The 14,507-nt window shown below is 41.1% G+C and overlaps 1 protein-coding gene across 1 annotated transcript in view; it reads left to right on the top strand.

The window, feature by feature from the left end:
• Positions 1-4,549: 4,549 nt before the first annotated feature.
• Positions 4,550-14,507, top strand: part of BMP2K (BMP2 inducible kinase) — a 187,559-nt gene continuing 177,601 nt past the window's right edge. The window contains exon 1 of the mRNA XM_006872898.1: positions 4,550-4,888. Coding sequence (XP_006872960.1) covers positions 4,726-4,888 — 163 coding nt within the window. The 5' untranslated portion in view covers positions 4,550-4,725. The remainder of the gene's footprint in view (positions 4,889-14,507) is intronic.

Raw genomic sequence — 14,507 nt, 5'->3', positions numbered from 1 at the left:
TCGCATGGGATATCAAAGAGATTGTCTGATGAATTCCACATTCCATTAGGTCACCTCTCTTTGGAATGGGCACAAATACGGATCTTTCCAATCTGTCGGCCATATAGTTGTCTTCCAACTTTCTTGGCAGAGATGAATGAGTGCCTCCTGTGCTGCCTAACTTTCTTGAAAGATTTCAATTTGTATTCCATCAATTCCTGGTGCCTTATTCTTTGCCAATTCCTTCAACGCACCTTGGACTTCCTCCTTCAATATCACTGGCTCTTGACCATATGCTACTAGAAATACATAGTTTCTTACAAGTTATAGTGAAGATGTTGAGTAATTTTAACAGAGGATTTAAATACCAGTGATATTAAAAACAATTTGTTCTCATATGAACATGTGAAGACATGTATATATCATTTTAAGGAAACCCTATTCAAGGTTGCTATGAGTAGGAACTGACTAGATGGTACTTAAGAACAACATTTTTTTTGTAAATCAAACACATGAACATTTAACCAAGTATAAAGTAATAATTGTTAGACTAGGAAAATAATTATTTCTAAAAGTAAAACACAATGAGGTTAGTCATGACAGAAGATACATCATCAAAGGAAAATGTTGACTCGTGACAAAAAATAACCAAGATTTGAAGAGAAGATTTATAAAGGTAATTATGGCAATGGACAAAATCTTAAAGGATAAACATATTTTGTTTGATTCATAGTGCAAAGTAACATGGGTCAAAGTAACATGAAGGATTACAGTTTTTCATGAGAAGACAAAAATATAATATTAATTTTCCTGTATTGTCAAAAATCCTTCCTGTTTAAGAATCTCAGAATCCAGAATAAGTGTAAGATAAAGCCTTGCAAAATGAATCAATTTTATTTTTTAAAGTATTATGTGACTTGATTTCAATTATTTTTATAGCAGTACATAATGATTCATATATTACTTTTTAAAAATGTAATTTTAATTTCCTTGAGACCTGGTGGAGCTGTAAGATTAGCATCTGACCGCTAACCACAAGGTAGACAGTTCAGACTAACCAGCTGCTCCATGGAAGGAAGATGAGGCTGTCTGGTCCCATAAGAATTTACAGTCTCCAAAACTCTATATGGGGGGTTGCTATGAGTCAGAATTGATTCAATGGCAGTGGGTTTTGTCTTTACTAAACTATTTCATATTTGTGTTTTTCTTGTTGTTGTTAAGTGCTGTCGAGCCAGTTACAAGTCATAGTAACCCTATATATGGTTTTCAAGGAGAAGCTGATGGGTTTGAACTACTGTCCATTTGGTTAGCAGTCCAGTGCTTATCCTACAGCATCACACCAAGAGTTCTATAAGTTACCTCAAAAAGATGCCAAATTACGTGCTCTTCCATAGTCACAGTGCATGTAGTACTAAAAGACTTTTCTGCCAAGTTAGTTCCTACTCATAGCCACTCTGTGATAAAGCAGTATTACCCCATAGGGTTTCCTAGGCTGTACCCACCAGCTGCTCCTTGGAAACCCTATACAGGGTCACTGTGAGTTGCAGCCGACTGACAGCACTTAACAATCTTTACAGGATGGTGTCTGGGTGTGTTGCTATAGGATAAGGCAGTTCAGACCTACCAGCTGCTCCTCAGAAACCCTATACAGGGTGGCTATGAGTTAGAATTGACTTGCTAGCACTTAACAAGAACAATCTTTATAGGAGCAGATCACCAGATCGTCTATCCCATGGAGCCACTGGAGGGTTTGAACCACTGACCTTTCAGTTAACAGGCCGGCAACCAGTAGGGCTCCTTACTTAAAGACTAAAATTTTCAGCTGATCAAGTCTGCCCTCAGCAGCTCAATTTTTGTCTATAAATTTGGTTAAAGACTTCTAACTTGCAAGGTAAAGGAGATACAAATAAATCTATTTGCCATAACACCTGTTTCATAGAGTTCTCTTGGCTATAATTTTTGTAGAAGCAGATCACTTGACATTCCTTGTGTGTAGTTGCTTGGTGGGTTCAAACTTCCCACCTTTAGTAATCCATTGCAAACTATTTACATCATTTCTTGTTAGGAGTGTATAAAGTGACAATTTCAATATCTTTTGGTACTAAAGATGTTTGTAAATGTGTGGCATTATCTTATTATTAGTAATACAAGTTTTTGGCATTCTTATCAGTAATATATTTGTTATTGGCTGTAGTAGAATATTTGGAGTTAACATACTGCGATGGATATTCAAATTCTATCATGTGCTTGGTGAAAACATTGAATGGTGGTCTACAACTTAAACTAATTATAAACATCAATATCAACAACTTAAACTAACTATAAGCACCAACATCATAAGTCAGGTTACATTGGTTCATAGAAGTGATTTTTTTTCTTTTTCCATAGCAACTGTGATACTACTCCCAAAGTAATCATAGAAGACTTTTTTTTACTCCTGTGTTATGCTCAGGTAAAGTTGAATTGGGCCCAAATTTTGCATGTTAGATCGACTTTATTTTTGAATTGCATGAAATAATTAAATTTCTATTTTTCTGCTTGAAAAGTTTGATTTAAATATCTTAGGAACGAGACACACCATGAATCCCCGTAAGAAGCAAAAGTGTCAGCTTGTTTCTAAATGGAAATCCCCAACTGTCACAGCACATCATCAATCATCTGACATAATCAGACTTCTACAGAGCTGGAATATACTTTGAAGGTCAGATAGCTGAATGAAAACATTTACCTTAGTGGATTTTTAAGGCAGAAATGCTTAAATCCAGAGCACTGTTACAGCGGCAGAAAAAGCTTCTCATCAAATGAGAGAATAAAGAGTGGAGGATTTTAAGCTCAAAAAGTCTCTTTTGCCTAAGCAAAATTTCAAACGTTTCAGCCTGTATTTTATTCAAAACTTTGATTAAAAAAGATTGATGGAATGATAGAATCACATTGATCTTTCAGAGACAATATGTTACTAGAGTTCAGCAAGCAAGAATTATTTGGCCCACACGTTTAAAAATTGGGGAAATGAGACACTTAAAACAAAACTGGAACCATTCTCCCCCACCCCCAACTCAGATTTTTGGTTGAAGGAATTGGAACTTTTGGCCACAGGATGCCTGTGTTCATATATGGAAAAGTAGATTGGGGTGGAGCAATGTCTGCTCCCTACACAAGCTCTACCAGTAGCTAGTCCCTTCTACTCCTTCTGGTATTCATATTGCCTCTCCTACCCCTCACTCCCTCCTCCATCCCTTCCATTTCCTCCCCAGCACTGACACTGCAGATTTTATGCAGCTTTTGAAATTAATAATTTTATTATTTTTTTAAAAAAGAGCAAATCTCTTTACCCCACGGATAAACCCACGGACTGTTTTCACTTTCCAACGGTCCTACAGCTGCCTGTTTTCTAAGGTTCTCAATGATTTGACTATAACCTGCTTTTCCAGAAAGGTCAAAAAAACTGAGACTTAAGAACCAAAGGAACGATGTTGCAGTCTCAGCTTTACCATAAACTATCTGTGCACCTTGGAGAACTGTTGAGCTTTCTTAGCTAAGATGATGAATGGTCCGTAAAACACGAACTTAACACCGGCTCTGAATACCCCAGTGGTTGCACAGCATATACAGAGATTTAAAAACACCCCTAAAGTAATTTGAGTTTTGGTGCGGCGCTGTAGGATAAGCACTGGACAGCAAGGTCTGGTTGAACGTCAAGGCTGGTGGTTCAAACCCACGAGCTGTTCCGCAGAAACCCTATACAGGGTCTATGAGTCCGAATGGAGTCCACGGCACTTAAAAATTTGAAACCTCTAAACAGTTCCTAGCACAAGCGTCTTGCTACAGAGTGGGATGACACCGTGGCTTTATAAGTAGGTTACTGCTCCCACCTCGCACGCTCACGGTGAGCGATGGGAGAAGAGTCTCAGAGGATAAAGTCTAGAAAACTTGCAGAGTGAAGCAAGAAAAGCTCCTTGAAGGAAGTTAAATTGTTGGCGGCATTTTTAAGTCCCAGAGGGGGCATATCAATTCCCAGCCGAGATAACAGACTTCGCCTAATGGCTAGCGCGGAAACCGGCTCCACAGGCCTGATTCGAACCATTTTAGCCAGGACCCGAGACCCTAGACCTCGCCCTTGTCCCCAACCCCCACAATCACCTCCCCCGCTCTCTTCCACGTGACAAGAGCCGGAACCGTCATTTCCGGCGGCGCGGGGAGCGCGCCTGCGCGGGGACCTGGCTTCACTGAGCGGTTGGCAACAGTGCCGCGCCGCCAACGGCCGCGAGTGGCGGACGGCGCAGGTCCGGCTCGGGCGGCGGCGGCGCGGCGGGCTGCGGTCAGGAGGGTGTGCGGCCAGGAGGTCCAGCCTACTCCCTGGAGGGGCCGGCCAGCCGCCCCGCCCCTTCTCCGTGCCCCTCCCTCTCTCCCTCCTCCCGGGCTCGCGCTCCCAGCGCTAAGGAGGTGGCTAGGGCACTCGGGGCACTTGCGAAGGCGGCGTCGTTGCCCTCACACTCGGGCCCGCCCCCCTGCGCCCCGCCCGGTCTCCGCCCTCCGCCGCCCTCTGCGGGAGCCCAGTAGCAGCTGCGGAGCTGTGCGCTCTGGGCGCGCGTAATGTGAAGCTCGGCGGGCCGCAGCGCGAACGGACGCACTGACCGGAGAGGAGCGGCGACCCCTCGCGGACATTCGGCTGCGCGCCGCCTCGGGGACTCGCCCTTTCGCTCGCCCTTGCGCGCGCCCCGTGCCCCCCTGTGCACCGGCGGGACCATGAAGAAGTTTTCTCGGATGCCCAAGTCCGAGGGCGGCGGAGCTGCGGGTGGCGGGGCCGGCGGGGCTGGGGCCGGCTCCAGCTCGGGAGGTTCGTCCGTGGGAGTCCGGGTGTTTGCGGTCGGACGCCACCAGGTCACCCTGGAGGAGTCACTGGCCGAAGGTAGGGGCGCCTGGGAATGCTCGGGCAGGCATGTGAGGGAGGGTTTCTGTGGCAGTGGCTTCACCTGGTCCTCTCCTGCTCTTCTCCTAGCCCGGTCGATTCACTCTTCCTCCCCTTTATGCCTGTTCTGCTGGGCCATCGAGGGCTCTTACGTCGCTAGGGCTTTGGTTCTTAAGCTGGCTTTTCTCGCCACTGGCAGCACTGATAGTCCCTAGTTCTCTCATTATGAGTTTAAATCATTTTCTGTCCTCCTTGACGCGAGGAAGTAAATAGAAAACGTCCTAGCAAGTGATGTGTTGTCATGATTGGATCAGTGACTCATTAGCGGCTCAGATAGAGCAGGATTGAGGCTCTGTTCCGCCCGCCGAGGCTCAGGCGGTTGTCATGGGTTGACTTCTTCCGACTCGCCACTGCTCCTTAGGGTATAGAACCCTGCACTCTGGTGTCTAGCCTGGGTTTAAGTCGTCATTCGAAAAGCAGTATGTGTTCTGAAGGTGATTATTTTGACCCAGATTCAATCCGTTAATTTGCTTTTGGGGAATAAGTAAATTTGAAGCCCATTTACTGTTGTTATTCAGAATCTTCTGTATCTGATAAATTCCTGTTCAGGCCCTTCCTGCATGTCTCTTTGGTAGTAGTTTAGCGTTCGCTTCGAAGTTGAAGCATAGTGTTCTGCCCTTCGTTATCTGTCGCAGGCAGGTACAAGTCAGCTTACAAAAAAATTTTACTCCAATGAAAAAAAAAAAGATTCTCTAATTTGTATTTTTGGTATAATTGGCTTGTAGAAAGTACGGCAATTATACCATTGCATTGACCTGAGTTTTTATTGCACAATGATAGTGGAAAAAATCATAAGAGGTAGTTATTATTAGTAAGTGGTCCTCTTAGGGTCTGAGGTTAAGAGTAAAGTCACTGACGGGAGTAGTTTTGGTTATCCAAGATTTAGATGTTGCTGTGGTTTGAAAACACTAGACTGAAATTCCACTTGTATTTATTGAAATGTTATAAACAATGGCAAATGAGTGCACGAGAAAAAAAAAACTGAAGATTTTTGTTTATATAATATTCTGAGAGAAATAAATCTTGAATGCTATTGTTTGCAGGCTCTTAACCCAAAATAACAAGTTTGCTTGAATCTTTGAAAAGGAGGAGGAGGGATCCTTAGCTTTTCAAAAGAATGAATTTAATGATTGGTATCCTTATTCAGAGGTACTCTGTTGTAAAATGTCCTTGCTCTGTGAACTTCAAGTGGTGACTTAGATTGGGTTGTAGGTTTTAAGAAGACATTGCTGCTAACTCAAATGCTGTGCTTGTTTCAGAATTTAGTGATAGAGTGTAGCTTGAGTGGTAATTTCACTCTCTTCACTCAATTTAATTTCACTAAATCCTAGGTGGATCCTAGATTTATTAGAGAGAAAACAGTGATACTTCATCAAACATGAATTTGTAGTTTGTATGACTGACCCAAGCACATCCTGTCACTGAATTAAGCAAGTCATTTTCAGTAAGAAAGGAGTAAAGTTGGGAAATAAAAATGAAGTATTTTAAGCAGGGGCTCAATCACAAAAAATAACTTTCAAAAATTAATGTCACTGTCAGATATATTTGTCATTTCTTTTGGAAAAAAAGATCTAATCAAGTGGTTACTATAGATAATAGGAAACAAAACATACTTTTGAAAATCTATGGATAGAGGATTAACTCAAGAGAGGAAGCAAGGGTTAAAGAAAACCTTTTGGAAGAAGGAACTCCTGACCCACCAGAGAAAACTCTTGACACTAGATTTCCTGGGGGGGACACAATGACTAGGCTTTCTTCTCATGAACCTATCCTTTCTCCTGTACACACACAATTGAAATGATCAATACTTGGTTTACTTTTTGATCCTGACAGGTTTATTCTGCCCTCAGATATTTAATACCCTCTCTTCTACACAAATGAGGAGCTCTGGTAGCATAGTGGTTATGAATTGGGCTGCGAACCTCAAAGGTCAGCAGTTCGAAACTACCAGCTGTTCCACGGGAGAAACAGGAGACTTTCTGCTCCTGTAAAGATTTACAGCCTCGGAAACCCTGTACAGGGTCACCATGAGTCGAAATCGACTCCACGGCACTTAACCAACCAACCAACCAACCAACCTTCTACATAAACAAGTAATGTCACTATTTAAAACAAGATACTTTATCAACAAGTCTGTTTCACACTCAAACTTGACCACTCAATAATTAACAAATACATCTGCCTGATAATAAGATTGAAGCAAATGCTTGTGGAAAGGGATTTTAAAGGCAGTTTAAAGTACAGAAGTCCCTGGGGTATGAATAAGATCCATTCCTAACTGTGTCTGTAACACCTTGTAAGAAGTTGGAACAGTTGCACATGGTTCTTCTTTAGTCTTAGTGCAAGATGGTTTGAAAGCTGCACCTGCAGCAAGTAAAGGTGATTGTGATGAAGTTGTTGCAAGTAGGAATCCTGATGTGGCTCTATAGGATAAGCACTGGACCACAAGGTCAGTTTGAATTTTAAGAGTAGCCGTTCAAACCCACCAGCTGTTCCTTGGAAACCCTATACACTGTTGCTGTGAGACGGAACCAGCTTGATGGGACGTCACAACAACAAGGGGCTTGAAGGACGTCCACGAGATGAATTGATACTGTGGTTACAACAGAGGACTGACTCAAACATCACAATTGTGAGGATAGTGTAGGACAAGGCAGTATTTTGTTCTGTTGTACATAGGATCATTGTGAGCTGACTTTATGGCACCTAACAATAAACAACAGTGACAAAGGTGGCAACAGCTTTAATCCTTTCCGTACATTAAAGGTCAAGTAGCAGTTGTCAAGCCTACTAGAGGATTGTCTGTATCTGAATTGGGGAGAGAGATACCACTGAGTGCAAAAAGGGGTAGAAGCTAAGTAGACCAAGAGATAAACTTGGTAGATTTCACCTTTTTTTGCTTTTGATCAGTGTTGTTTGAACAGGTCCAAGACTTGTAGAAGCTGTGCCTTGAGGTGTTTTTACCCAGTGTCTTGATAAACCAGTCTCTGTCTCTATCCCCTTCCTTACCCCATACACACATATTCTCAGTATCCCTGTACAGAATCACTGAGAATCGACTTGACAGCATATAACAACAAATAGCATATATGTAATATATGTATGTATGTAAATATGTATTAATATATGCATACAGATGCATATTTGTATATATGTATTGAAGTGCCATTGAGTCGGTTCCGACTCAGAGCAATGCTGTGTAGGGTTTCCAAGAAGCAGCTGGTGGGTTTAAACCATGAGCTTACGGTTCGTCGTCCAGCGCAGATCCTACACCAGAAGTCGTCCAATACATTAGGTGGTGAAAATGAGGTGAAGCCATATGTAAATTTCATTTCAATGATACTACCTTGCACATGGAGTTTTAGTGTGTTGCTGTCGGTTTGATCCCCAAGGTCGGCAGTTCAAACCCACCAGCTGCTCCTTGGAAACCTTATATAGGGTTGCTATGGGTCAGAACCAACTCGATGGAATTTAACAATAAAATCATCAAGCACATATTGTTCAGTGTAATTGGCTGTCTTAGTTTCCTAGTGCCATTATAACAAATACTACAAATGGATGGCTTTAAAGAGCATAAATGTATTTTCTCCCAGTTTAGAAAGCTAGAAGTATGAATTCAGGGCATTGGCTTTGGGAAGAAGTCTAGCCACTCTGATGGAAACATTTTTGTCTCTTTCACCTTCTGTTCTTCAGGGATCTTCACATGGCATTGATCTTTTCCCCATTTTATTTGCTTGTCCTTTTGTTTAATTTACTCTTTTTGTATTTCAGAAGTGACTTTTTAGATACACCCTACACTGATATGACCTCATTAGCTTCATAAAGACAACCCATTCCCAAATGAAATTACTCCATAGGTATAGGAGTTAGGATTCCAACACAGTTTTAGGGGATACAATTCCATCCATAACATATTCCAAGTTCATAGGACTGGCATTTTGATTACCATGTAACAAGGCTTTCATTTCTAGTTTAAATAATTTACTATTAATTGGTAATGCGGAGAAGTTGTCTTTTGAGCAGGGGACATTTTTTTTGTGTGTGTGCAAAATGGACTTAAGTAAATGGGGAGTGCAGAGACTGGGAAAACAGATGATTTGTTGAGTTAATTTATTGGGTTATGAGGTTATTGGGACTAGATAGGTATGATAATGTGACTGTGATGAGGTGGGTAAGGTTTACTAAAGAATGGGCAGTGTCAGATTGGATTGTTAGCATTGTTAGTAACTGGAGGCCAGGACTTTACTGCAAAGTTCAGTAAAAGTTGTTTCTTTGATTGCTTGCTTATATTGTTGTTAAGTGTTACTGAGTTGATTCTGACTCATAGTGAACCTGTATAGGGTTTCCAAGGAGCAGCTGGTGAGCTTGAACCATCGACCTTGCAGTTCAGACGACTTTGCAGTCTGGTGCATTAGCCCACAGTATCACAGCAGGATTAGTGTGAGTGAATTTAGACTAACCAAAACAAATTCTTTTAAACAAAGGTAATAAAATATATCTCATGTGGCATTACAGAACGCTTAATTGTGCTCATGAGGAACCTGTACATAGAACAAAGGGCAGTTATTTGAACAGAACACAGTGATTCTTAATTGTTTAAAATGGGAAAGGTGCTCTCCAGGGTTGTATTCTTTTACCATACTTCTTCAGTCTGCATGCTGAGTAAATAATCTGAGAAACTGGAAGAAGAGCGTGGCATTAGGATTGGAAGAAGGCTCATGAATAACTTGTGATGTACATCTTGCTTACTGGAAGTGAAGAGAGCTTAAATACTTACGGATTAAGATCAAAGACCACAGCCTTCAGTATGGGTTGCACCTCAGTGTAAAGAAAACAAAAGTCCTCACTGCTGGATTAATAAATGACATTATAATAAATGGAGAAAAGATTGAAGTTGTCAGAGACTTCATTTTGTTTAGATCCACAATCAGCACTCATGGAAGCAGCAGTCAAGAAATCGAAAGATGTATTACATTAGGCAAATATACTGCCCAAGACCTCTTTAAAGTGTTGAAGGGTAAAAATGTTAGTTTGAGGAATAAGGGGCACCTGATCTAAGTCATGGTATTTTTCACTAGCCTCATATGCATGATAAAGTTAGATAATGAATGAAGAAGACCCTAGAATAATTGCTGCATTTGAGTTGTAGTGCTGGAGATGAATGTTGAAAGTACCATGGACTGCTAGAGGATCAAACCAATCTATGTTTGAAGAAATACAGCCAAAACACGCCTTTAAAGCAAGGATGGTGAGACTTTGTCTCTCATGCTTTGGGTATGTTATCAGCAAGGACCAGCCCCTGGAGAAGGACATCATGCTTAGTAAAGTGGAGGGTCAGAGAAAAAGTGGAAGAGACCCCAGCCCCCAATGTAATGGATTGGTACAGTGGCAGCACTGATGGGCTCAAGTGTAACAACAATTGTGAGGATGGTACAGAAGCAGGTATTGTTTTGTTCTGTTGTGTCTGGGGTTGCTAGGATTCAGAACTGGCTTGATGGTACCTAAAACAACAACATCTAGCGGTAAAAGTCAGTGGGAAAATGAGCATGCCATCTCATTTTTAGAAATCATTTCCAGCTACCGTGTAGTTTCTGTGTTAAACTTACCTTGATAGTACAGAATTTTAGAGAATAGGAGGGTTCAAAAATTTCAAACTGTAATCACTCTACAACTATTTATTAAATGCACTTTGTGCACCAGGCATTGTACTTGTTGTCGTTTAGTGCTGCTGAGTTTGATTTGATTCATAGTGACTTCTGTGTTAGGGATTCCAAAGAGTGGTTAGTGGGTTTGAAGTGCTGACCTTGCAGTTAGCAGTCCAGTGTTTGTAGTGGGTAACAAAATGGTCATGTTTCTGGTCTTATAGAGATTATGTCTTGTGTGTAATTCAAACACAAATACTTCTAAGATATGTACTTTAACAATTTTGATAAGTGTCATGAGGTGAAAACGCAGGGTTTTAAAATGAAAAAGTAACTGATTCAGTTCAGATTGGAGGACTCAGAAGGCTTTTTGATAATTTAGCAGAAACCTGGAGGATAAGCAAAGTTAGGTACCAGCAGAGTGTGTGAGGGTATGTGCAGGATAGCTTCACCTATGTGGGAAGAAGAACTGAAAGATGCCCATATCTGTGGATTATAAGGAGTGAGTGACTCCTACTGAAGAGGGACCCAAAATGATGTTGGGGAGGTGATGAAGGTCTCAGGTTTTGCATGTCATCTTGAGGAATTTGGGTGTGATCTGAAATGCAATGGGAAGCTGTGTTGCTGTTGTTAAGTACCGTCAAGATGGTTACGACTCATAACAGACCTTGTATAGGTTTCCCAAGGAGTGGCTGGTGAATTTGAACTGCTGATCTTGCAATTCAAAGTGACCTTGCAGTCTGCTGCATTATCCTGCAGCGCCACAATGACATGTTTTGGTTTTTATTTTTACAAGGTCATGATGACTGCTATATGGAGAATAACTGAGAGGTTTACAAATTAGATTGTTATTGCAGTATTCTAGATGATGACAGTGAGACAAATGTTATAAAAACTTGAATGGGAAAACCTGTTGGTGGATTGGATTGGGGCAGGGAGATAGTAGAAAGTGTCAAGAATGACTTGCTTAGTAGATGCAGGTGCTGTCTGCTTAGATGGCATGGGGCATACAGAAGGAAAATATTTCTTTGTGGGGCTGGGTGAATATCCAGTAGTTTCAGGCATGTTTGAGAAGGAAATGCCACATGGGAAGTTGGACTCAAAAATGGGTTGGATAAAGGTACTTCATTTTGGGAGTGCTTAGAATGAGAAGGGGGAAGGGCTTCTTTCAAGGGTTTTCACAGAACATTGGTTCTCAAATGTTAGCAGACATCAAAATCGTTGGGAGGCCTTGGTAAAACACAGATTGCTGAGCCCAGTTTTGTAGGTGTCTGTGTGGCCCAGAATTCACATATCTATCAACTTCCTCAGTGATGCTAATGCTGTAGGTCTAGGAACCACAACTCTGTCTACTGTCTTCCAGTCAATTCTGACTCTTAGAGATCCTGAAGTCTTGGTGTGGTGCTGCAGGATAAGCATTAAAACCCACCAGCCACTTAATGGAAAACCTATACAGGGTTGCTATGAGTTGGAATAAACTCTAAGGCACTTAACAACAATAGGGTTTCCAAGCCTGTAAATGTTTACGGGAGCAGACAGGCTCATTTTTCTCTTGCAGAACGTCTGGTGGATTTGAACTGCTGATCTTGCAGTAGCAGTCCAGTGCATATCCTACACATTGATTTAGAGTAGCCAAATAAATCTAAGGAGTTGCCAGAGGTAGGAGAATAGGAGGAATAGCAGGAGAATCTGCTGTCTTGGAACTGGAGAGTTGCTTTGAGTGGGGAATCAAATCTATGGTAATCGATTTGGTTTTGGGTCCTCTAGAAGAGGAGGGGTGAATATAAGTGTACTGCTGAGAAGTTACCAAGTCAGATAGCTGATTTTGGCAAGGCATTCATGGTTATCATGCTCAGTTCTTAAGCTACCTTTTAATTCTTGCCTCTGGTTATTTTCTAACAGTAGTCTGCTCCAACCATGATGTGAATTACTCTGTTGTTTAGTGATGACTGAGTCTTGTCCTTGCTTATCACTCTTGTTTTTGCCTGTGTTAATCCCAGCTCTTTAAGTGCTGTTATGACCTCCTTGTGGACACTTGTAGCTATTTGCATGTGTTTCTCTTATCACGTTTAATTTTTTTTCTTGAGATACAGCATGTAAGCACTTGAAAACATTAAGGTGAATAATTCTTGTAACTCTTTCATCTCCTCTACAAGTAAAATTTTTGAGGCTGGAAGGACTCTGCCTTATTTGATGTTGTATCACCCAAGTTGCCTTGCCATACAATAGAAATAAATACTTTCCCAAAGAAATGTTTGTTTTTAATCTAGATGGATTTCTTAAATACAATTTAGGGTCTAATTTGTAGTTTGGAAAGCACCAATGGAGGGCTTTTTAGTTGCTGTCCCATTGAAGGTCTTCTTCTTGGACCTAACTCATTGTTATTGAATCAGTTTTGACTCACATAGAGATCCTGTTGGACAGAGTAGAACTGCTCCCTAGGGTTTCTGAGCTTGCAGCCTCATCTTTTTGAATTTTCTACTCTGATGAAGGTAACAATTAAAGGCAAAGTATGATTTCAGTTAGCCTCCTTGGAACAGCAAAGAAAAAATAACCTGAATGTCTCCTTGTAGTCATCTTTCTCTGTTGATATTATACTTTTCTGTATTCTACAAATGTGGCTTTAAAAAAGAGAAATGTCACTTATTACTTACAGCTGTGAAATTGTTTTAGGCTATGCAGTTGATTTTGACAGTCTTTTTGGATGGGGAGCTTTTTGAGGTGAGTACCGGGGTCCGATTCATCTTTGTATCCTCAATTTCTGCCTGTAGCATACATGTCAAGCAATTTAAAAAAAAGTTTTGACTAGCTGGAATTGTTTTCTCCCCAGGTCATAGATTGTGAAGATTAAGGAAGACAGTATTACCTAGCACTGTATTCCATTTCTCAGTAAATACTGAGATTCAGATTTACCTAAAAGCTTTCAGTGAAAGCTGATTCTGGAATTATAATTATCTTCCAGAATTGGCACCACATTTATTATAGTTATCTTGCTAGACTGCAGGGTCATTTTGAACTAAAAGTTAGGCAGGTCAAACCCACCAGCCACTCCTTGGAAACCCTAAACAGATTCAGAAGTGACTCAGTGGCACTTGACAACAGCAAGTAGATTTACATACATTTATATTTGTCAATGACCTGAATTGTTTTAAATATTAAATTATTATATGGCATTCAGCCAAGTTTAAATTTTCAAGTTTCAATCAGCAATGTACAATGTTGACCTTGAAACAACATTGTTGTTGTTGTTATTAAGTACCGTGGAGTTGGTTCCAACTCATAGTGACCCTGCACAGGGTTTCCGAGGTTGTAAATCATTATGGGAGCAGAATGCCTCATCTTTCTCCCGCGGAACTGCTGGTAGATTCGAACTGCTGACCTTGAGGTTGGCAGCCCGACTTGAAACCACTACGCTACCAGAGATCTTTTGGCTGTAGGTAAAACCTTAGCTTACTAGACCTATTATGTAGTTAAGTTAAAAAGATGTAATGACCATTTCAAGTTATTCTCTTTATGCCTTCCCTCCTCCTAACCCCTTTGTTTGATAAATCTAAAAGGTTAAGGCATGTGTTGCTCCTAACTGAATGATGATAAACATCATTTCTGCAGCTCTAAGACTAGGACTTATTATTACCTTAAAGCAGGGAGCCCTGGTGGTACTGTGGGTTAGGCATTTGTCTACTCTCCATAGCCACAAGGTTAGCAGTTAAGACCCACCAGCCACTTTGTGGCAGAAAGATGAGGCTGGCTGCTTTCCTGCTGATTTACATTTTCAGAAACCCTATAGAGGGTCACTAAGAGTCTGAATCAACTCAGTGGCAGTGGGTTGATATTTTTATCATTCAGGTAGTTACCAATATTGAATCAGTCCCTTTTTTTCATTCTCCCTTTGCTGATTCACAGAATCCCTCAAAGGA

Source organism: Chrysochloris asiatica, unplaced genomic scaffold (genome assembly GCF_000296735.1).
Source record: "Chrysochloris asiatica unplaced genomic scaffold, ChrAsi1.0 scaffold00214, whole genome shotgun sequence".
NCBI classification, from domain to species: domain Eukaryota; kingdom Metazoa; phylum Chordata; class Mammalia; order Afrosoricida; family Chrysochloridae; genus Chrysochloris; species Chrysochloris asiatica.
Note: the sequence above shows the minus strand (reverse complement) of the source record. Positions and strands in the feature narration are given on the sequence as shown.